Source organism: Antedon mediterranea, chromosome 2 (assembly GCF_964355755.1).
Source record: "Antedon mediterranea chromosome 2, ecAntMedi1.1, whole genome shotgun sequence".
NCBI lineage: Eukaryota > Metazoa > Echinodermata > Crinoidea > Comatulida > Antedonidae > Antedon > Antedon mediterranea.
In genome coordinates, this window is record NC_092671.1 from 38,335,034 (window position 1) to 38,359,524 (window position 24,491).

The window sequence follows — 24,491 nt, forward strand, 5'->3', positions numbered from 1 at the left end:
GCTTTAATTTGTTTTATTAGGCCGGAAGAGTAGAAATATTAAGGAGGAATTGCCGAATTGCCTAGCTAGGTCTAGGCTGGTTTAGGACTGTATTATATTGTTTTTAAATCTAGCCCCATGAAAAAGGTATGAATAACATGTTCAATATAGTGATATATGATTTTGATGCAACCGATTATACGCATTTTGAACTTTAACTAGGCCTACCTAGGCTACTACTAACTAACTAAGCCTAGCCTACTTTACTACTTACTTACTACTACTCTAGCTAGGCTACTCTGTACTACTACTAGGGCCTAGGCTAGGTGGTACCCTAGTCCCTAGGCTAGTTCTAATAATAGAAATAGTATACTAGGCCGCAGGCGATACTAGCTAGGCCTAGGCTAGCTAGTCTATAAATAGAGTCTAGGCCTAGTTAGGTACGGTAGGCTAGCTAGCTAACTAGCTAGAGCCTAGTAGGCCTAGGCCCTAGCTAGGCCTAAACTAAGCCTTTTTTGTGCTAATGCACTTTCGCACCACTAAGCTTACCCAATTTAAAAACATTCACCAGCTGCGCGGCGGTGAAGGTGAGTGACAGTTAAGTTAAGTCTTTTAGGTGTAACTTCAGTACTTAGCACCGCACTTTTTTAAGCCTAGCTTAACTCTAGGCCTTTCTCAGACTGACCTCAGTCAGGGCAGGCCTTAAGCCGATTTGTTCCCGCGAATCAAAAGCGTCAGCTTACATATGCATGTGTTATGCGCGATTTGAACGATTTGCGCAATTTGAAATTGCGCAAAAAAAATCCTTGCGCAATTTGAATTGAAACATGTGTTTCAAATTGCGCAAGCAACGTATTAAATTGCGCAAGTAATCTGCAAATTGCGCAAGGTTTTTCGACAGATTGTGAAATCATGCACACCCATATTTTTATAGTAATTTCTAAGAATGATTCAAACTTAAAGATAAATATCGCATTTCCTTATTTTAGTACTGCAAATATTGTTATAAGTTAGCATACCGTCGAAGAACCGACGAAGGGAAACGAAGCGGTGGTGTTCCACCAGGCGGGCGCGGCGCGGGCGGCCGTCTATACTACTCTAGCCTAGCTAGGGTCTGGACTACTGATACTGACTAGGTTACATGGCCTAGCTTAAACTAATATTAAAAACTTAAAAAGTGAGTTTTAAACATTATCTTCATTGAAATGGTCTTATTTATATAATAAAATACTAAATTTTAAACTCCTCTGCCTAGGCCTAGCCTAGCCATGTATGGGAAAATTTACAGTTCGTTTTCAAATTGCGCAAAGGTGTCATATTGCGCAAGAACTATCTTGCGCAATTTACAAATTGTGCAGCGCAATTTAAAATTGCGCAAAGATTTTCTTGCGCAATTTGAAATTGCGCAAGTTGATTGCGCAATTTGAAATTGCGCAAAAAAATCCTTGCGCAATTTTAAATTGCGCAAGAATTCTTTGCGCAATTTCAAATTGCGCAAGGATTTTTTTGCGCAATTTCAAATTGCGCAAATCGTTCAAATCGCGCATAACACATGCATATTCATGTTTCCATCTTCCAAATCCCTCTCTACGCATGCGTATAATATGATGCTTTCGATTCACACAAACAACTTCATCTAGTTCTAGTGGAAAATCGGCTTTTTTAAGCTAGTAGTAGGACTATATAATGGAATAGTCTCATACCGCAAACTCACATGCAAAACAGAGGTTATCTTTAATTTTTTTGTCAACTAAAAATGCAGTTTTTATTCTTTACAGACAGTGACAACATGGCATCCAGGATTTCTTCATTGAGATATTCCTCAATATTTTACAGATGCAGATTTCTTGTACCTCAGTCATCTAGCTGCCAACATTTAAGAACTTGTAGACTGATGTCAACTGAAAACTCTTTAGAAATAAAAATTAAATCTTCAGATACACCAGAAACACTTTTAAATGTTATTCAAGAAAATAAACTATCTGGAAACCAAGCGTCCTTATCGCTAACGAGAGTGATACAGCTTCAGAACGCCATACCACAGGTTGACACGTTTACGAAAGACCCAATATTTGAAGAACTCTGCAACCAGATAACAAAAGAAAAATACAAAATTTCAACTGAGAGTTTAGTTCTTTCACTTATTAATTTATGTCAAATTAAGACAAAGTCAGTTATGTCGTTAATTTTAATGCTTGAACCAGAGTGCCGGCGACGTCTTCGTCTGATGCAGGTTCGCCATCTTATTTTTTTTATCATCAATCACGGTGCTCTCAAAGCAGTCAATTGTGACAAGATTGATGCGTTGGTAGCAGAAACAGCTGACATGTTGGAAAGTAGGCTCAAAGATGTGGTTGGAGTTAAAAATCTGGTTCAACTTTTAATACATTCTCCACTGGTATCAACAACTCTGCCAAATAAATTAGAACGACATATGGTCTCCTTAATGGATTACTTCAGCTTTTCTGATTTAACAAAATTCTGTGAAGCTATGGTAATCAATAAATTTCCAACTGGTGTCTTATTGAAGACAATGTCTTTTAAAATGACGTCTATTCCAGAGGAATGGTCAGTCAATCAGATCTATGAAGTTCTCAAATGTTTTGATGCATTGGGTTTTAAAAACAGAAGTGTCATAATGGCATTTAGTAAATTTCTTCGGTCCGAAATTGCAAACTGCGCTCTCACAGATGTTATAAATATTGCAAACATGTTTTCACGTCTTAGAATGTCAAATATCGAGTTTCTCGCTGAAGTTGAAAAGTTCATAGGAAAACAAATCGCAAGCGTTTCATTCCGTGACTTGAGAAACGTTCTGCAGGCGTTCTTTGTTCTGCGATTTGTTCCAAGTGAAGAGTTTGTGGATACTTTAACGAAAGAGCTCTTAGCTGGATGGTTGGATCTCAAACCATATTTACAACTAGAGCTTGCCTGGTGCATGATGGGTTTGAATATATTACCCAAAGTACTTTTGGAGAAAGTTGTTCAGTTGAATACAGGTAAGTTTATTTGTTCATTCACAATAACACGTTTACTTTTTTATTTTGATTTAGAATTTCCGAGTCAAAAAAGTTGAATAAACGATGTCATAAACTATATATTTAACCAATTGATGCAGTGTATTTTGTTGAGCTCTTATATATCATTCATGTGTTTTTATTGTATTTGGCCAGGTGCCAAAGTATTACCTTGTTGCTCAATGTTCAGTCAATGCTTTTTACTCAATGCTATTTAACTTATTTTTCTGATATTCAGATGATTTTAGTCCAGGTCTAGCAACCAAATTTCAGCATCTACTCAACTATGCCAAAATGGAAACATCGAGTAACTTACAGAGCTTGGTGGAAAAGGATGTTAACCTACGACATATACAGCAATCTGTTAACCTACGACCTATACAGCAATCAGTTATGAATACTCTTATTGATGTGATAAATAAACAACACATATCAACAAATGTCGTAACACCTAGTGGACATGTTATAGGTAAGTACTTTGTACACCTGGGTGGAGAGGCAAATGTAAGTAACATGTCTTGCTGCCTAAGGATACAAGCAATGCAGCGAGAGTTGGATTCAAACCATGATCTCACAATCAATAATCCAACGTCCAACACACTGCACCACACTCCAGTAAATTATATGAATATGATTTATAAAATTAATACTATTTACAAATAAATAATGTTTATGCTTTATAAACAGATTTTCAAATATTATTGGATGACCATAAGATGTCAGTTGATCCTACTCAAAGTGAACAAGCACCCTCAAGGTTGGTCGTTTCCTTAATTTTTTCATACATTTAATATTCTTAGTTCTAGATTCACCTAAATATTTTTAAAGACAGCATTTTGGCACACGTGGCATGCCATATAAGCTGGAATTATCTAGAAAGTGGTACAGCATTAGGAATATAATACAGACTTGTGCGTGGCAAGTTTAATCGTATAAAATTAATTAATTAATTTTTACTTATGAAGTTATCGCCAAAGTCTAGAACCATATTTGGTATTTTAACTGAAAGTAATTGCTTTATTTTTGTGACTTTCAAAATAAATCTTTTTTTTTAAATTTCCATTTTCTCTAGACTTGCTATATTAGTTCATGGACCAACAAGTTATTTAAATGCAGGCGAGATGTTTGTGGGACCGGTTAAAATGAAGCGAAAACAATTAACAGATTCTGGATATATATTAACCGAGGTACAGCAAACAGTTCTGTTTTGATTGGTTTATTGTCCAGCAGTATTAAATAATGATTAACAATAGCAACAGCTTTCTTCTACCAAGTGTTCTGTTATGAAAGTACGAAAGCCTAATCCTGCCACATTTGAATATAAATACTGTATAGCTAATTTAGAAATACAGTACTGTAGCAAAAAAAATAAATCTAACATTTTTTTTTTGCTGTCGAGATTTTGACATAGGAAAAAAATAAATAAACATTTTTTTTACATGTCTAAATTTAGACATAGCAAAAAAAAATTTGGTTTGTTTTGTTTTTTTGCTATGACGAAATTTAGACCACATCTATATTTATATTCATGATGTGACAGGATTAGGCTTTCGTATGGGCTTTTACTCTGTATGCAGAAATACACACGCATCTTACTTTTGCTTAGACATTTAGAGTAAATATACAGTTTAAATTTTTTTTTTTTAAATCTACAGATTGGATATCGTGAATGGTATGCGATGAAAACAGAGGTTGAAAAGAAACAGTTTATTAAGAAAAAGCTGGAGAATGATTGTGATTTTTATTAAGATATTATTAAGTCTGTATATAAATTTCACTGAAGTTGAACTGCAATTTTAATAAAACTTTAATCAATTGAGTACAGTATAGTAGACATAGCATGAGAGATGGGAAAAAACAAAACGTTGTTGACAGGAAAACAGACGTTAAGCTGTGTGTGAAAAAGTATGTGTTCAAATATGGTAGTGATATGACATCATCATATCCATATTTGGGCACATCACATTTTTTTGTCGAATAAAGTTTGATAGTATAGACAGAGCTTAAAGCCCCATTCCCTACGTTTTTTAGATATAATTTAAGATCACAAACTATATTTAATGTAAAAATAATACTATATGGTCCTATTGCGATAACTTTTTTCGTCTTTAAACTCTTAAAAATGTGAAAAATAAATCGATTCTAATAATTATAGCGGCCCGCTATAAATCCCAAAATGCATTGCGCGCGGATTGATATTTTTGTTTTTCACCTGTAATTCGCCCACTTTTCGATCGATCGTGAAGCCAAAACAAATGGAAGACTCCTAACTTTTCAGCGAAAATATCGGGTTTTCCCCAATTTGTATCAACGGAGTCTGGCAAAAATAGAAAGACAATTAATGCAGCAACTATGCAACGTCAGGCTAGGTATATAGCTAGCGTACGATGTTTGTACGTTATCGATGTTTACCAGCTAGGCCTACAAAACTAAGCCTAGCTAGGCTAGGCCTAAGACCGTCCACGAGAAGTCGATCGCCGCGAGCTACTTAGGTAGTGCATTGTTTCTCACTTTTTATCATAATTTACCATAAAACGTACATTTAAGACAAGGAATGACATGGTTTAATGTTTTTAAAGTGATATATATGTATTATTTTCCAAAAAACGTCCAAAATTGCAGGGAAGGGGTCTTTAAGATACAGTAGAACCAGCCAGGCAATGAAGTATTGTACTCAATTGCAATAGAATGCCTTCATTATTATGTTAATCACAATGGTATTGATAATAAAGAAACTATATGTAGAAGAAAGTAGTCATTTAATATTGTCATTGTCATAAAAGGAGCTGACTAAATAATAGTTTTTGGGACTATTATAAGCATTTTTTTTTGTACTTTTGGCGTTCCATACCTGCATATTGCTGACAAAATCAACAAACATGGCCAACACGTGCTGCGTGTGCGAGCGGTGACTGGGGAGCTAGGCCCAGCTAGTTAGACCCGTTTTATCTCAAGTAAAGGGTGAGTATTGTTCAAGAATATATATACCTATCATCCTAACCATATTGTAGAATAGATAATAATAGTCACTACAGCTAGCCTGGTGTTGCCTATAAAATAAAATGTACACTTGGTTGGTATATATACGGTAGGCCTAAACTGTAGTCTGTTGTAGACGTGACTACAGCCGCAGCGTAGTGTAAAGTGGAGTAGTGTCGTGTACGTCGTATGTATATAGTCGATTCGCCCCAATGATAATAAATGGCAAAACGACCAGAATGGACACAGACAGTGTATTTTTAATATATTAAAATCTGAATATTAATTATTATTATAAAATATAAATATTTTTTTAACAGATCAGGATGTTTGGCAGGAGAGGGCTGGTAACAGCCAAACATTTTTTGGCCAGGTTTTGTGCTTCTCCAACATTATTGTCCTCAACTTGTATTGCTCAGCAGCAAAGTTACTTCTTTCTCTTCAAACCTAATGATGTTCGTTGGTATTGTGCTCAGCCATGGCTTAAACTGCTACCACCTGCAATAAACGACCCTCGTTTTATAAAGGAAAACTCCAAAGTCTCTGAGAAACAAGTTGTTCCTGTTGATGAAGGGTATGATTACAGTGTTGCGATACTCGAAGGTATACACGCATCTGAGACTATCGAGGACATATTTCAAGCATTTCGCGAAATCGGATCGTATATGAATGAAATTCACATTGCTAGAGCCGTAGCGCGATTGGCAGAAATGAGCCAAAGTTTACAAATTGAACCAGTTACAAATGCTGAATTAAAACCACTTCAAAGTGCATTAATTGAGAATAACAGAAGTGATTTCACATTTATTTGTCAACTGGTTTTAAAATTTTCTGTACACATGGACAGTGAATTGTTTTTACTAACGCTGAATTCACTTCAGGTGTTAGGCTTACCGGTAAAAAGCTCATTAGTGCAAACTTTGCTAACGCAATCAAGCGAACGCTTCAACGATTTTAATCCAGAAGAGATGAAACAATATGTCAATATTCTTACTAAAATGTCTAAAGGTCAAAGTGCAGACAACCTTGTGGAAACGCTGTTGGATAGTTGCGTTGTCCTCGTTGATAAGTTTACTGAAAATTCAGAAAATATTCAACAAATTACATCAGTTCTTTTAAATCTACATGAACGATTAACAGAACAGAAACAGGAGAAGTTACTGAACAAACTGCTTGCTGTCATTGTTATTAAAAATAACATAGAGTTCAAATCAGCAAAGTTTATCCTAAATGCCCTAGCCAGTTTGAATAAAACAAAACATCCAATCCAATACAAAGTTTTACAATTTCTTGAGGAAAACTTTAAAATCATTGACAGAAACTCTTTTACACAATTGATTTATCATTTGAATCGCTGTGGATGTGTTGGTCCCAAAAATTTACAGTTTTTCACATCAAATATTTTAGAAAATCCACTTAAATTTTCATTTCCAAACCTAATCCAAATATCAGGAATAATGTCGTCTCATCGATTTGTCAACATCGACTTTTTCAACCATGTTACAAAGATGGCGTTAGAAGCAGACGCATGTTTTAAAGAGTTACAGAAACTGGCTGGTATTTTTGCAGCGCTAAATCTTCGATCGATAGTCGACCTCACTAAGTTCTGCACAAAACTTTCCCAGTTAGCATTAACGACAATAAAAGAGGATAATTTGTGTCATGATGATTGTAAACTAATCTGTTCAACAACCGCTTCTCTTGCGCAACTTGGCAACGTTCCAGAAACATTACTTCAATTCATCAATGGAGACCAGTTTCAAAAACTACTATTGAACAGTGAAGGTAATTGCTTTATTGGTAATTTTAAGTAGGCCTAAAGCTCTGTCTACACTATCAAATTTGATGTGACAAAAAAAGTGCCCATATATGGACATAATGATGTCACGTCACTACCATATTTGGGCACATCACACTTTTTTTGTCATACTAGTTTGATAGTCCAGACAGAGCTTAAGTTTTAAGGTAAAGTAAACACTTACATAAGAATTTGCTTCAACATAATTCTCATTGTCTAATCATTTTGAATGGATGTGTATTTTTTTTTTAATAGCTTTCATTTTATCGTTAAATGGCACAACTTAAGAAGAGTTTAAAAAGTGCTAAAATACTAATTATTGATTTTGAACACTATTTTTAAAGACAAGCACATACGTCAATATTTGCACATGCTGTCGATGCTTACTGGTTCAACATATTTGCCATCAGGACTCCCTCAAGTTGCTCATCATCAATCTACAGAAGTCCAAGATCTTATCAGAAGTGTCCTCAACGAAATAATCCCAGGGAAATGCATTGAATGCAATGTACCCTGCACTGGTCATGTTTTGATCAACTTAGGTCAGTCATATTTAACGTAAAGTAATTATACTGTACTTATTACACAAAAATAGAGAATAATTTCGCCAGTGTAGCTTAGCAAAAGCTATAAAAACTACTTATATTATAATAAATTATGTAGCAAAAAATACAATACAAAACTATGTTGTTTATAGACTAAAAAGTCAGTTTGATTTATAGCAATATTGTTAAACAAAATTTTAAAATGAAATTTATGTTGACGGTAATTATTAAAATTTTTGTTGCTTGTATTAAATAATCAAGAAGATTAATTTTCTAATATGTCACATAATAACATATTTTATTATTAATTTATTTTATTTTGGACAGATTTTCTAATTGAGGGACTTGGAAATGGCTCTCCGAGAAAGTAAGTAAATCTTTATTTATAAAGCAAGACAATTTTATTTTTATATTCTGTTTCCATGTTGTAAATAGGGATGTTTTTCATACTACATTTTTTTTAATTGCATCAATTTCTTTATAGAACATGTTTGCTGATTGCACCATTCAGTTACTTTGCGTTTGAAAGCTCGCATCTGATTGGTCTACCAGCTGTAAAAGAAAACTACCTAAAAAACCAGGGATATTGTGTTATATGGGTGAGAATTGTCTTTAATATATCAAAGTTTATGATTAACTAATTAGTTACATTTTCAATAAGCCATCTTTGTATTATTTTTATAATTGAAATGAACTACTGTACTGTATTGAAACATTTTTTTTTATTCTTTAGATTCCGGTCCATAAATTGGAATTGATGAAAAGTACCGAAGAGAAAAGGATTTATTTAAAAGAAATTGTAAAAGATGCCCTTGCATATTAAAAATAAGAACTTAGTACTGTAGATAAAAATTAGATAAACTGTAGTACTGTTATTGATTAACACATGAACTAAGCAATGACCAAATAATAGAGGGGGCTATCACATTTTAAAAATTTGCCAACCCCCCACCGATAGAGGTGAATTGAAATATAAAATTACAGAGGGCGCTATGTAAATAAATCGAATACTACTAGACTGCTGTTGTGTGTGTGTATAGAAAAAATTTAAAATGGAAAAACATAAGAAACGCATACATTTGGACTTATAATTTACAATTAATTTAGAGCTATAATGTTAAAACCAATGTTTTAGTCGGTGTAGATGTGTATAGAGATTAAAACAATTATTGTAAAAGATTAATTTGAGTAGACTTTGACCTTTATAATTTAATATAAGAAAAATGATGTGATGGAAATTTCCACACTGCATGTGAGGGGCAGTACCTTTACCGTTTACAAATTTCTTGCGCGTCAGACTAAACCATTTTTGGCATAGGGGTATATATAGTAATTGTTGTTAGTAGGTACTATATATTTATGTATTTTCAATACATTATTATTTAAAATACTTAAGCCTGTATTGATTACAAATACTGTATATCTTTAAATGTAACTGGTTTTAAGATAATATTTTGCTTAAAATACACACGCTCGCTCTCTCCCGATGAGTTTAACCCCCATTTTATAATTGTTCATGCCATTATAAACAACAAAATCAAACCTGGACGTTTAGCTGGAAGTTTTTTACATCGTTTTGTAATTTGAAACCAATAAAATAATGAATACATTTAAGATGTTGTCTTTTATCAGATGTAATACTAAAATATTAAGAATTGTTGTACCAAGAATACAGCAATCAAGCGGTCTCCGATTTAAGAGCAACCTCGCTGCTGATGCCCAATCTTGCTCACTGACAGGTAGGTAGGCTTGTCACAGACAGTGTAAAGTAGTCGTTTATGATTTTCATACGTGGTTGTGGGGGTGAGTGGAGTGAGTCCCTTTATTAAAGCTTAGTTAGAGGTAGGGCTAAGCCTATCAATTACATTTACTTATTTCTTTCAATTTTTAATGTATATATTTTGTTTAAATGATGATGTATTATTGTTGTAGACTATATATGTTATGCGCGATTTGAACGATTTGCGCAATTTGAAATTGCGCAAAAAAATCCTTGCGCAATTTGAAATTGCGCAAAGAATTCTTGCGCAATTTAAAATTGCGCAAGGATTTTTTTGCGCAATTTCAAATTGCGCAATCAACTTGCGCAATTTCAAATTGCGCAAGAAAATCTTTGCGCAATTTTAAATTGCGCTGCACAATTTGTAAATTGCGCAAGATAGTTCTTGCGCAAAATGACACCTTTGCGCAATTTGAAAACGAACTGTAAATTTTCAAATTGCGCAACAAAATTCTACCAGACAATCGGTATTATAATAATTTATTGGAAACTAAATAACTCAAAATAAAACATAATAAATGCGAAGATAACATGTGTATTACAATTAAATAATATTATCACTGTAACTTGAAATAAATCAAAATAAATGTAAAAATTAAGTTTTTAATATTAGTTTAAGCTAGGCCATGTAACCTAGTCAGTATCAGTAGTCCAGACCCTAGCTAGGCTAGAGTAGTATAGCCGGCCGCCCGCGCCACGCCCGCCTGGTGGAACACCACCGCTTCGTTTTCCTTCGTCGGTTCTTCGACGGTATGCTAACTTATAACAATATTTGCACTACTAAAATAAGGAAATGCGATATTTATCTTTAATTTTGAATCATTCTTAGAAATTACTATAAAAATATGGGTGTGCATGATTTCACAATCTGTCGAAAAACCTTGCGCAATTTGCAGATTACTTGCGCAATTTAATACGTTGCTTGCGCAATTTGAAACACATGTTTCAATTCAAATTGCGCAAGGATTTTTTTTGCGCAATTTCAAATTGCGCAAATCGTTCAAATCGCGCATAACATATATAAACATAAATAATCTGAAAAGTTTTTTTACAGTGATATTGATTGATAGGAATAACATTATTTTTATGTTTTAATTTTCTATTTAAATAATTTTATTTTTTGTGAAGAGTGGGCAGCGAAGGCAACAAATGCTGACTGGGAAAATGTGTTGACGCCAGAACAGTACTTTGTTTGTCGAGAAGGGGGTACAGAACAAGTAAGTATGTTAAAACACTGGCTATTGTATTAAATATATATTTTTCCCCCTAAAAAAATAATTTTTAAAATTTTTGTTGTTGAAATGCCATTTTAATGTCATATAATGTATGTAAATGTATTAAATTGATGTTTTGTTTTCCAACAGCCATTTACTGGTATCAATTTTAGTAATTTTGATGAAGGAGTTTACAGATGTGTTTGTTGTTCATCCACATTATTCAGGTAAGTAACCCTTCTGCAAAATAATGCATTTTATTTTTTAACAACTAAAACAATAACTGTGCAATAAAAAAGATATGCATTATTCCATTCAATAATTATTAATAATACTGAGGTATTTTTTATTGATATTTAGTTCTGAAGCCAAATACGATTCTGGCTACGGTTGGCCGTCATTCCACTGGGCCGAGAAAGATGGACCATCATGCAGCGTGATGCAAAGACAAGATACGGGAATTGCGGTCACTCAAGTTCTTTGTTCACATGTAAGTTTTTTTCATCATGAGCAAATAGCAAAGTGGGGTAGATGGTAAATTATATTGACTATATGTATATTGAGAATTTGTTTTATTATTAAAAAGAAATATACATTTATATTTTTATTTTTTTTAGTGCGAATCTCAGCTTGGACATATATTACAAGATTCTAATGATTCGTCAATGGATTGTTATTGCATTAACAGTGAAGCACTCCAATTCGAACCTAAATAAACTCTTGGTATTCCAGTTAATAGGAAGATTTTGCAACCTTACGAATACGATAACACAAACGGATACGTCGCACATTTGTGAAACTTTTGAGCTGATCCCTATTTCATATTCGTAAAGCGTTTTCGTGTTGACGAATATCACCAGTCATATTCGTAACTACAAAACGAGTATAGTTTTTGATCTATTTTGCATTTTGAATCAGGAATGATTCATGATTATAATATAATTATAGATTTATTGAAAGTAATTTACTAAAATGCCAGGTCAATTTTGGTAAATAGCAGTTTTTAAAGTTCTCACTCACTTTGATGTTACACTAGGCCTAGGCAGCCAAGCACCAAGCAATACGTACCTGCGCTTCAAATTTACCGCAGTCATATTTTGGATGGCACCCTCAATACTTCGTTGCTATGCGAAACAGATTTTTACTGGCTTACGAAAAACGAAGAGAAAAAAAGCCAAGGCGCACATAAGCAAGGGTTTTTCGTCTTAAGACATCATTTCCTGCCCTCTAGAGTTTAATTTTGCGCATGCGCAAACATTTAGCAATTTTGTTGCTAAGACAGTTTGATAAATAAGCTTAAAGACCCCTTCTTTGCAATTTTGGACGTTTTTTGGAAAATAATACATATATATCACTTTAAAAACATTAAACCATGTCATTCCTTGTCTTAAATGTACGTTTTATGGTAAATTATGATAAAAAGTGAGAAACAATGCACTACCTAAGTAGCTCGCGGCGATCGACCTCTCGTGGACGGTCTTAGGCCTAGCCTAGCTAGGCTTAGTTTTGTAGGCCTAGCTGGTAAACATCGATAACGTACGAACATCGTACGCTAGCTATATACCTAGCCTGACGTTGTATAGTTGCTGCATTAATTGTCTTTCTATTTTTGCCAGGCTCCGTTGATACAAATTGGGGAAAACCCGGTATTTTCGCTGAAAAGTTAGGAGTCTTCCATTTGTTTTGGCTTCACGATCGATCGAAAAGTGGGCGAATTACAGGTGAAAAACAAAAATATCAATCCGCGGGCAATGCATTTTGGGATTTATAGCGGGCCGCTATAATTATTAGAATCGATTTATTTTTCACATTTTTAACCGTTTAAAGACGAAAAAAGTTATCTCAATAGGACCATATAGTATTATTTTTACATTAAATATAGTTTGTGATCTTAAATTAGATCTAAAAAACGTAGGGAATGGGGCTTTAAGCACTTTTGAAATATTATAGCTTAAACAAAAATATAAGCAAGCAAATTTTGATAAATGCCAACCCTGGGCCTACAATTAGTGAAATGAAGTGTTGAACTCAATTTGATGTACTATCTTTTGCATTTAAATTTGTGAACTTAGAAGGGGCCTGGGCCAGCTGCCCAAATCTGCCCCAAGATCTAGTAAATAACTTCTCATTGAAAGTAATTATTTTTTTTATTGATTTTGAGAATGGTTTGAAAATCTTTCTCGTTTTACAATTTACCAGTTATTATTCTTAGCTTTAATACCGGATAGTATTGAAATAAGGTGCAATGTTCTTTGTAAGTTGTATTTCTATGCTTTTTATTGAACAGGACATTTTGACAACATTCTGATTTTCTAGAAACATTAGGAATTGAGTAAATACTTATAGCATTGTATATAATAGTGAGTGGGACAGTGATTGTTGATGGGGAAGGGTTGATGAGTAAGGGGTGGGGCTGATAGAGAAGGGGGTGGCGCTGATGGGGTGCATAGGATAATTTGAAATGCTACTTACAAAACAGTATTAATTGTTAATATGTTTACAAACGTCTACATTTTTAATTGTTTGGGTATTTAGTTTAACATGTTGAAAGTTAAAAACCAATTACAAATATGCAGTTATAGTTTTTGTACATAATTATATAACATACCTGAATTTAGAGTAAAACAATAGAATTAAAACTCAATACTAAAATATGATTTACTTAAATAAATTGCTATAATTGTTGGTAAGAATTAATAAAAGTATATTATGTGATAGGTTTAGTGCTAAGGTTTGATATTTTAAATAGCCTATGGTTGATATTTGCATACACATTTTCTAAATAAAAACAGTTTACAAATGGTAAAGATTGTTATAATAATTTTCATTTTAATAACCCATTTTTAATACATTATTTCTGATACTAAAGCGTCCTGGTTTTAGTACACATTGTTTAAAAAACATTTCCCCAAAATACAAGTAAATCAAGCATTTCTTCATTGTCATGTTTATATACTTTGCAGCGTAGATCTGTTGTTAAATCTCCTGGACTGCATACATTAATGTCACCAGCAAAGTTGTTATCTACCTCCATACAGTTTTTGCTTTCATTCATTCGAAGCACACAGACTATATTTGGTTCATGCTGATTTTTTAACATCAATTGATTCAGCTACAAGTTCATTTTTAGTAGCGTTCTTGTTCTTGAAGAACTTGTTCACTCTCTGGCCAACCAGTATTGTACCATAACCAGTCAATATCAGCATTCCAACTGTGAATGATTTGTATCCAACATCAGCCACACGTACACCAAGACTCATCTTGATATCTCTGCTGGGATATAAAAAGAAAGAATTGTAAAATAAAATGTTATGTTGACTGTTTCGCCAGTTGACCTAAACAAAAAATTTGATGAGAGCTTCTTACTTTAGTAAAGATCCTTATCCAATCATCAGCCTAGAGTGGGCGAAACGTCCTGGGATATCCACGTTCTGGGACGCCACGCCACCTTTTAGCATATTACTCTAGCTAGTACCACTCTAGTTAGGGCCTAGTAGCTAGGTAGGCCTGATAAATATATGCTACAGGCTAGCTAGGCCTATCTGTAGACTGTATATTTGGCCTATTTATATTGGTGAAAGAACTATAAAACATTCAAGCCTAATTTAATCATTTGCGTTTTTAAAATGAAACAATAATACCTTTAATAAACTAGGCCTAGGCCGTTCTTGTGTCCGTCGTGGAAAACGTGACGGAGAAATCGACAGCAGCATGATACCGCCCTCTGTTGTTTGGTGAGTCAATAATGGATCCGACCTTTAAAAAAGTTAAATTTACAAATAAAGTTGGCTCTCAGAGATGACATAAATTATGTAAAAAGTCGAGATTTATTGTAAGATTTGATTTAATATTTGACTGTTTATCAAAATCCTAATTTACTATGAGCGTGGGTCTATTTATTGAAATATATCCTGTTGGATATTGGTTTTTCTTGGTCTTTTTTATGATTGCATGTTAAGCAAGAGCTCTGAGTGGATATGATTTTGTGTGATGACTTTCGGTTTTTTCAATTTCGCATGCGAGAGTCCGAGTCAACAATCCCCCAAAGTTTTCAGATAAAAGAACAGAAACAGTACATTTATACAAATTAAGATGACTGAACGATATAGTTTTTCATTAACAACTTTTAGGTAGGGTTTTTATCGTTTTAAAATTATATTGATAGATTGAAATGTGCTAGCTAGCTAGCCCTAGACCTAGGCCGGCTAGACTCACGGCTAGACTAGGGAAGCGGTCTAGATTGGTCGGCCGGGTCACCTATAATAAGAGTAGAGTAGAGCGAGGATAGGACCGAAACTGGGCCGGCCTAGGTAGTACTATACTACTAGGCCTATGTTTTGTATGCAACGATTGCAGAATTTGAAATTGTTTTATTCTTTTTGTGAAGTTCTTTTATTTATTAACTTGCATTATAAAGTAGGGCCAGAGGCCTAGACTAGAGGCTAGGACTAATATACAGTATGTCTAATTTAATTATGTATGTACCATAAAATTAACAAGTTTATCATAATATTGAAAAATAACTTGCAATTGTGCAATTTGAAGCAACTAATTTGATTCACGTTGCACAAAAGTAAGAGTTCTTGGTTCTGCAAAGAGCAATAAGGAGCTGAAGCACAATAGGGTATGATGAATCTCATAATTCCTGACATCAAATCATTTTTATACTTTCAGTCCATCAGGCAAACTTGTTCAGATTGAGTATGCACTCAACGCAGTTGCTGCCGGAGCATCCTCCGTTGGGATCAAAGCTTCAAATGGTGTTGTCATAGCAACAGAGAAAAAGCAAAAATCGATTCTTTATGATGAACATAGCATTAATAAGGTTGAAATGATTACAAAGAATATTGGAATGGTGTACAGCGGAATGGGTCCAGACTACAGGTATAGTCATCATTCACAGTGATATAATTAAAATGTGGTACACTACCATATTTATTTGAATAAAAGCCTTTGAATAAACCCCACCCCATAGAACATCATTTTGATTATACACCTCCTCTTTATTTGTAGTAGAATTCATTGATTGACATGATCTACAATATACAGTACAGCAGTTTGTTGTATTTTATCACTTTTTGTATTTTATCACTTAATTGTGTTGTATTTTTTAATATCTAGGGTGTATTTATTTGATTATACAACGCAAAAAAGTAAATGCCTCCTCCAGGGTGTTTATTCAAATAAATACTGTATTTATTAAATGTTATTGCCTATTTTTACAGTGTGTGTTTGTGCTACTTTTACACCTACTCAGATTATCTTTAGGCTTATTTACTGATCACAGCAAGTAACACTAATACATACCCTTTTATTAGTTTATCTTTAAATATGGACACTTAGTTCATATTTTTCTTTTGTTTAACTCTTATTTCTATCTTTGTACTTAGAGTTTTGGTTAGACGGGCACGTAAGTTGGCCCAGCAATACTATATGGTTTATCAAGAACAGATACCAACAGCACAACTTGTACACAAAGTAGCCTCAGTTATGCAAGAATATACACAATCTGGGTAATAAAGTTTGATAAAAAAGTGTGATGTGCCCAAATATGGTAGTGATATGCCCAAATATGGTAGTGATATGCCCAAATATGGTAGTGATATGCCCAAATATGGTAGTGATATGCCCAAATATGGTAGTGATATGCCCAAATATGGTAGTGATATGACGACATCAATTTTTTTGTCACATAAAGTTTGATAGTGTAGACAGAGCGTTAATCTTTTATTTATTAACATAATTAATTGTACAATTTATCAAGCATTTGCTAAAACCAAATGTGTGGTGTGCCCAAATATGGTAATGATAGGCTCAAATATGGTAGTGATATATCATGACAATATATGGGCACATCACATCTTTCTTAGTCTTAAATTATGAATATCAATTATAAGTCCATGATTTCGGTAAAATCAATCTATACTGAACTCACTGCTTCTTTATTTCTAGGTATGTCTTAGTTAGAAACTAAGTTTAAAATTTTATTAAAAACCATTTTTAATTTGATTATTACTTAATTTAATTATATTTTTTAAGTGGTGTTCGACCATTTGGTGTTTCTTTACTGGTTGCTGGCTGGGATGATGATGACCAAAAACCGTTTCTTTTTCAATGTGATCCTTCTGGTGCTTACTTTCCATGGAAAGCAACGGCAATGGGAAAGAATTTTGTAAATGGGAAGACATTCCTGGAAAAGCGATACAACGAAGAATTGGAATTGGATGATGCAGTTCACACAGCAATTCTTACACTTAAGGTGGTTCTTTTATTTTTGTACAAAAGTTTTTTATTAAAAGCTTGGTTCCTACTTGGACACAACGTAGAGGCAACGCAATGAGTTAATCAATCACAAGCGGCAGTTCAGATGATCTATCATGATTGGTCTTGCAGTGCGCTTACGTCCTTGCATTGCGTCCAAGTGGGAAACAAGGTTGAAGTAATATACTGTTCATTTTGAGTTTTTAAGCATTGATAGAAGGGAACTCTAGTGGTCTTTTTAAGGAGCAGGAAAGGGCAGTTTTCTTTCAATATGAATTGAATTTGTTTTTTGTTTTTTTTCTCTCTTTTGTGGGGGTCACCCACATTTATTCATTCCTTTTACAAATATATATTATATAACATACATACATTTTTGTAAAAATATAAAACAATAAAATTCAATATATTAGTTAAAAAGGCACTATATCTATACATGTAGGCTACATAAAATCGATGGAGTAAAAGTATGCTTTAAAAACGTACATTTTATGTTTAATGCAAGTTATAGTAAAAGTACGACTATCATTTAAATTTACTTTATATTAAGAAATGTATTAAAAATTAGCTGTTTCTTTTATTATTTTTAAATCAGTACTCACAATTTTTTATGTTTCTTTTCCTTTTGACCTTGTATAACATCCATTACAATACACCCATACACACATTGATAGACCTATTTACATTTACGAATCAGTTTAACATAGTTATTATAACATTTGTTTCATTCCACTATTTCTAAACCTTAAAGTTCTGTTCTTACTATGTTGGCTATTTACATTTGTTTGTTTACTTATATGTTTGACCGTGTGTTTGTTTGACCGTGTGTTTCAGTCTATGTTTTACCCTAATACATTTATTTCTATCATGTATTAGTTTTAGTATAGGCCTAGGTGTTTGTTAGTTTTATTATGTATGGCTTTATTATAGGTATGACCTTATCTTTAGCATTATTTCATATATAGAATATTATCATAGCAGATGTGTTAACAATATTATGAAAGAAACTCCTGTAAAGGGTGCTGTACCTAAAGAAATAATGGTAGGAAGAAAATCATTTACTGATTCAGAAGACAGTAAGGAGGATGAGATATATGTGGAACGTCAACCTCATCAGCCCTTTCGGAGAACGAAAGGAACAGATAAGAGACGTTAGAAAACATGCAGAAGCTATAGAAAATGTAAATATTGTAAATAGAGAGTCTTTAAATGTTTATTACACAAATGCACAAAGTATTGTAAAAAAGATGGATGAACTGAAAATGGATATTGAACTCTACAAGCCACACATTATTGGAATTACTGAAACGTGGGGCAAGCAAACAGTAACAGACGGTATACTTTCTATTCCTGATTACGACCTTTTCCGAAGGGATCATGATGGCGAAACCTCAGCAGGAGGAGTAATGTTGCTCTGTCACAAATCCTTGCAGGCCACTTCATGCTATGTGCTAAATGAGAATCAGTTCAACGAAAGTATTTGGTGCAAAATCAAGTTAACATTATATGAAACAATATTGATTGGAGTATCAGGCCCGTATGCAGCATTTATAATGGGGCTGCCAAGGGCCCCCAGTCAGGGTCCAGGGGCCGAAGGCCCTGCAAAAATTTGCGTTATTTGACGTTCTAAAGACCTATGTAAGACTCTCTGTTGTGGCTTGGGCTAGTTGAACGATGGACACCAGAACTTAACGCTTTCATGATGAGGCCAACTCAGCAGGGGTGGCGCCAGGATCTTCCCGACGCGGGGGCTACATTCCCCGACGAGGGGGCTATGCGAGCAAAGCGAGCATCACTAGGCTGTGGGCCAGGGGCCGCCAAGGGCCCCCGGCGGGGGTCCAGGGGGCGAATCCCCAGGAAGCAACGCGTTCTAGCGTCATTTGAGGTCTTTTTAATCAGATTTAGGGTAGCCATTTTTTCCATTTTTTATAATGCATAAATAAAATACTGCGTGCAAAAAAACGATGCGCGTTGACTGTTTCAATCCATATTTTTCAATTTAAAAAATAAAAGTTCAAAGAAAATTTTGAAAAATAGAGTTGGAGGTCCCGGAAATTGGACTTATTATACTTCAAAACATGAAAAAAAATATATAAGTCCCTATCATGGGTTGTGACTGAGCTAAGAAATGTTTGAAAAATAGAGATGTTAGGTCCCGGAAAATGTACTTCTTGTTCTTCGAAATATGACCAGCTTTATTGTTGGGGCTGAGCTAAGAAAATGTTTAAAACTAGAGCTGCAGGTCTTCAAAAAATTGCATTTTATACTTTGGAAACATCAGGCCTAGAGGCTTAAAAAACGCAAGCGTAGACCTTTTTCAGTCGGGGAAAAAAGTTTATTCCTCCCAGGTGTATGCATGCATACCATCTGGACTTCCGAGTGGTGAGAAATTCATGACATACAGTTGGAAAATAACACATTACACATTTTGGTCCCTGGATGAAACTTGATATCGCGCGTCTCGACCCAACGTTGAACGATTCGTACAAAGGGATACCGCCAGACAAGTGCGTACCTAGCTATTGTTTAGTAGTAAGTTAGATCGCTGGCAATAATGAATGCATATAAAGTGCATAATATCACTCTGACGTACTCTCACGGTCAATGAAACGTCGCGGTTTTCTAGGCGCTGAAGCTAGCTACGAAGTGAACGCGAACGCTTTTTACTGTATATTATATTCCCCGACAAAAAGTACACGTGTTCCCTGACGTTAAGTTGTCTGTATTTCTCCAGCAAACACTTTACCGCGTACATGAAGCGCTAAGCTATTGCTTGTCGTCACATGATCGACTGCGCATGTTTTACATCGAGTTTGTAGTCAGTTCAGATTCCGTAATTTAATTACTGGTATTTTTTCATTTTATATTAGCATATTTTTGTTTGTATACCATTGATAATGTAAATTTTGTATATATACAATGATATTGTCTTTAGTTAAACAAGACAAGAAAAAATACCAACCGAGGAAATAGTGGACCTTTTGGGACTTGGGGGGGGGGGTGCGTCTGCATCCAACGCACCCCCCCTGGATACGGGCCTGAGTATGTTACCGAAGCTGTGTCAGTAGCTCAAGACAAAACAACAGAGCCCTCAATATACTAATCGAGGAATCCATGAAGCAGAATGTAACTCATACTGACTGTTAATGGGAGACTTTAATTATCCCCAGATCAAGTGGGAGAAATATAGAGTGGAAGCTGAAGGCATAAAGGGAGATGATGCTGAGAGTTTCTACGAAACAAGCCAAGACTTATTTCTACATCAGCATGTAATTGAGACGACAAGACACAAAGAAGGACAAAGGCCATCAATGCTTGACCTGGTATTGACAAATGATGAAAGTGCAGTTGAAGAGATACAACATTGTAGCCCACTTGGGAAAAGTGATCATGATGTATTGTTTTTTGAGTATACTTGTTCAAGAAATCCTATTGGAAGTGATGAGAAAAAATTACGGAAAAGGTGATTATGAGAAACTAAATGATTCATTTGGGAAATTAAATTGGGATGCTCTGCTTGATGATAAAAGTTGTAACCCGGCATGGGAAACATTTATGGAAATCTACAATGCAGAAACTGAAAAATATATACCTAAGAGGTCAATGAGAAAGAACATGAAACCTGTATGGCTGAAAGCTAGAATAAAGAAGAGTATAAAGAAGAAACACAAATTATACAAAAAGTACAGACAGACAAACCAGTACAAGGACTACCTTGAGTACAAGAAACAGAGGAATTTCGCAAGTGCAAACGTGAGAAAGGCACGTATAGAACATGAGCAAAAGTTAATGAAGAACTTTAAGAAAAATCCTAAGCCAGTATACAAGTACATTAGGGAACAACAAAAAGTAAAAGAAGGTATAACTAATCTTGTAAAAGAAGATGGAAGTTTGACCGAAAATGACCAGGAAGCAGTTGAAATGTTGAGCAAATTTTTTCAATCTGTATATACCCATGAACCAGATGGTGACCTACCCCAGTTTGATAGCAGGAACAGCGACAACATTCTTGAAAATATTGTATTTTCGGTAGAAGATGTTCAGAAAAAATTAAATCAACAGCAACCAAACAAAGCTCCTGGTCCAGATGGTGTCCATCCTATGGTTCTGAACCAATGTGCCAGTTCTCTAGCTCATCCACTTACTATCATTTTCAAGCTCTCACTTGAGACAGGTAAATTACCAAAAGATTGGAAGACTGCAAATGTCACACCAATTTTCAAGAAAGGATCCAAGAAGAAAGCTGAAAATTATCGGCCCATCAGCCTAACATCAATACCATGTAAAGTTTTTGAATCAATCATCAAAGACAATGTGCTTGGCTTTGTTAAAGGAAGTAGAATGCTGTCTAGGTGTCAACATGGATTCCTAAGTGGTAGGTCTTGTCTAACAAATTTGCTACAAACATTCGAAACAGTCACTGAAGCTCTAGATAGTGGTGAAGATGTGGATATCGTATACCTTGATTATATGAAGGCGTTCGATAGCGTTCCACATCAAAGACTAATTCACAAGCTGATAGGCTATGGAATATCTGGTAAGACTATAAATTGGATAGCTGAGTTTCTGGCAGGAAGAACACAGAAAGTAATTGTAAGAAATACAACATCCAAGCCGGTAGATGTAGTGAGTGGAGTCCCACAAGGATCAGTCCTTGGCCCAATCCTATTCATCCTCTTCATAAACGATCTTCCAGATAAAATTATCAGCGCAGACTTTAACATGTTTGCAGATGATGCAAAGATTATAAAGACCATCAAAGAAAAATCGGATTCAAGAAAACTTCAAATTGATCTTGATAGGGCTCAGGAATGGTCAGAGGACTGGCTGCTAAAATTCAATACCAAGAAATGCGAAGTGCTCCATGTTGGTAGAAAGACAGAGAAATCAGAATATTGTCTAAATGGAGAAACGTTATTGGCAGTAAACGAAGAAAAAGATCTTGGTGTTATCTTCACTAGCGACTGCAAGCCAAGCCGACAGTGTGCTGCAGCAGCAGCTAGAGCGACGAATAGTATGAGAACTGTCAAAAGAACATTCAAAAATATTGACAAAGAAAGTTTTCAGGTCATGTACAAGGCATACATCCATCCACATATGGAATACTGTATACAGTCCTGGTCTCCTTACTATAACAAAGACAAAGAAATCTTGGAGAAGGTGCAGAGAAGAGCTACAAAGATGGTCAAGTCAATAAGTGATCTACCATATGAAAAAAGGTTAGAATATCTTGATCTTCAACCATTCGAGACAAGAAGACTACGAGGAGATTTGATTGAAGCTTTCAAAATCACTGGAATTCTCTGCCTGAATATGTAATACAAGCCTCTTCAGTGAACATCTTTAAGTCTAGACTTGACAACTATTTTCGGCTAGAAATGGAATCTAATAGGCACTAGCCTAAACTATTTCCATCAAACATTAAGTGTAAGTGTAAGTGTTTCAATTATGTGTTCTGCCTAAACTTAATTAAATTGAATTTGTTTGTAATTTATACTGGGTGACCTCTTCAGTCAAAGACTGATCTCCCAGAGGGCCTAGTGGCTGTGTGTACTAGTAAACCGGGGTAACCCCCTACTCGTGTCGAAACATGTACTAGGTTCTTTAAAGTGCACACGAGCTAGATGTGTACACTGGACCTACGGTTTATAGTCCTTATCCGAAAAGACTTGTTCTACTCTCAGAACCATGGAGCCAGTGAGCCTCAAACCCTTGAACCCTTGCCGATGTTATTGCTACATAATTACGGTCCCACTGTCTTTACCGCTCGGCCAAATTGATTAATATCATGGTACTTTAACCATTGTGTTATTGTTGGCTACTAAAATGTTTAAAGTTTAAAACGGACCAAACATACTTTCTGTGCTAAATTTGTGGTGTAATTTTATTTGTGACAACCAAGGAAAAATTCAGACTATGAGTTTGACCAAATAAATTGAAATAATCGATTAAAATAAATTAATATTTTTTAAGTAGTTCATATCAGCTGCTGCTTTTACAGATTTTTTCGAGATAAACTACTTTACAAATAGTACATTCAGCATGTTTCCAAAATGTAGATTAATATTTATTATTCTTTTATTGCAGGAAAGTTTTGAAGGACAGATGACAGAAAATAATATTGAGATTGGAATTTGTAACGAGGCTGGTTTCCGACGATTACCGCCAACAGAAGTGAAAGATTATCTGGCGTCAATAGCTTAAAACACTATTTTTGTACTGTTTTAAAAACATATTTGTTTTCAATAGTGATTACCCAACAGAAGTGGAAGATTGTGTAGAGTCCAGCTTAAAGCCTTGTCTACACGATCAAACTTTATGTGAAAAATGTGATGTTCCTATATATGGTCATGATGATGTCATATCACTACCATATTTGGGCTCATCACACTTTTTTTGTCAAGTAGACAGAGCTTAAAACACTTTTTTGTACAGTTTCAAAACCTACTTGTTTTTAATAGTTTTGCTTGTAACTGTTAATCTTATAATAATAAAACATATACCATATTACTGCATAAATGATACATTTTGAAAAGTTTATATTTTCATTTGTTTCTGCCAAAAAATCCCTATTATATATTATATTATACAAATAATGAATGTTTATGTATAATGGTACAAATAATGGCATGAGGTGAAAGGTTATGTCCACAAATAAAAAGGTATAAATTATATATTGAGGTGAAATGCGCACATGATGTGCGTACAGGGACTTTAAAAAAAAGACCAAATTTTGACCCTTTTATTTTTCGAAATAACTGGTTACAAACACTCTATAAGATGATGGTAACGTATTATAGGCGCATATATAGCAACATTATTGCATAATAATTGATTTTAAAAAGTGGATATTTTGGCCATTTTTTGATAAAATTCCTGTACAGGGATTTTTTCCAAAATTGGGCAAATTTCGACTCTTTT

The 24,491-nt window shown here is 34.5% G+C and overlaps 3 protein-coding genes across 3 annotated transcripts; all 3 read left to right on the forward strand.

The window, feature by feature from the left end:
• The first annotated feature begins 38 nt into the window (after positions 1-38).
• Positions 39-11,315, forward strand: LOC140039444 (uncharacterized). Its single transcript, XM_072085047.1, has 13 exons — positions 39-126; positions 1,758-2,978; positions 3,235-3,465; positions 3,684-3,753; positions 4,069-4,183; positions 4,652-4,730; positions 5,619-5,653; positions 6,296-7,760; positions 8,118-8,315; positions 8,646-8,685; positions 8,803-8,917; positions 9,052-10,057; positions 11,227-11,315. Exons 2-12 carry the CDS (start codon positions 1,769-1,771, stop codon positions 9,139-9,141), a joined length of 3,648 nt encoding a protein of 1,215 aa, XP_071941148.1. The 5' UTR covers positions 39-126; positions 1,758-1,768; the 3' UTR covers positions 9,142-10,057; positions 11,227-11,315.
• Positions 9,934-12,028, forward strand: LOC140039446 (peptide methionine sulfoxide reductase MsrB-like). Its single transcript, XM_072085048.1, has 5 exons — positions 9,934-10,057; positions 11,227-11,315; positions 11,463-11,539; positions 11,673-11,802; positions 11,930-12,028. The coding sequence occupies exons 1-5, from the start codon at positions 9,934-9,936 to the stop codon at positions 12,026-12,028; spliced, it is 519 nt and encodes a 172-aa protein (XP_071941149.1).
• A 3,281-nt stretch (positions 12,029-15,309) lies between these two features.
• On the forward strand, positions 15,310-24,092 carry LOC140041024 (proteasome subunit alpha type-2). The gene is made up of 5 exons (XM_072087385.1): positions 15,310-15,442; positions 15,987-16,196; positions 16,703-16,825; positions 17,352-17,571; positions 23,658-24,092. Exons 1-5 carry the CDS (start codon positions 15,405-15,407, stop codon positions 23,772-23,774), a joined length of 708 nt encoding a protein of 235 aa, XP_071943486.1. The 5' UTR covers positions 15,310-15,404; the 3' UTR covers positions 23,775-24,092.
• Positions 24,093-24,491: the final 399 nt, after the last annotated feature.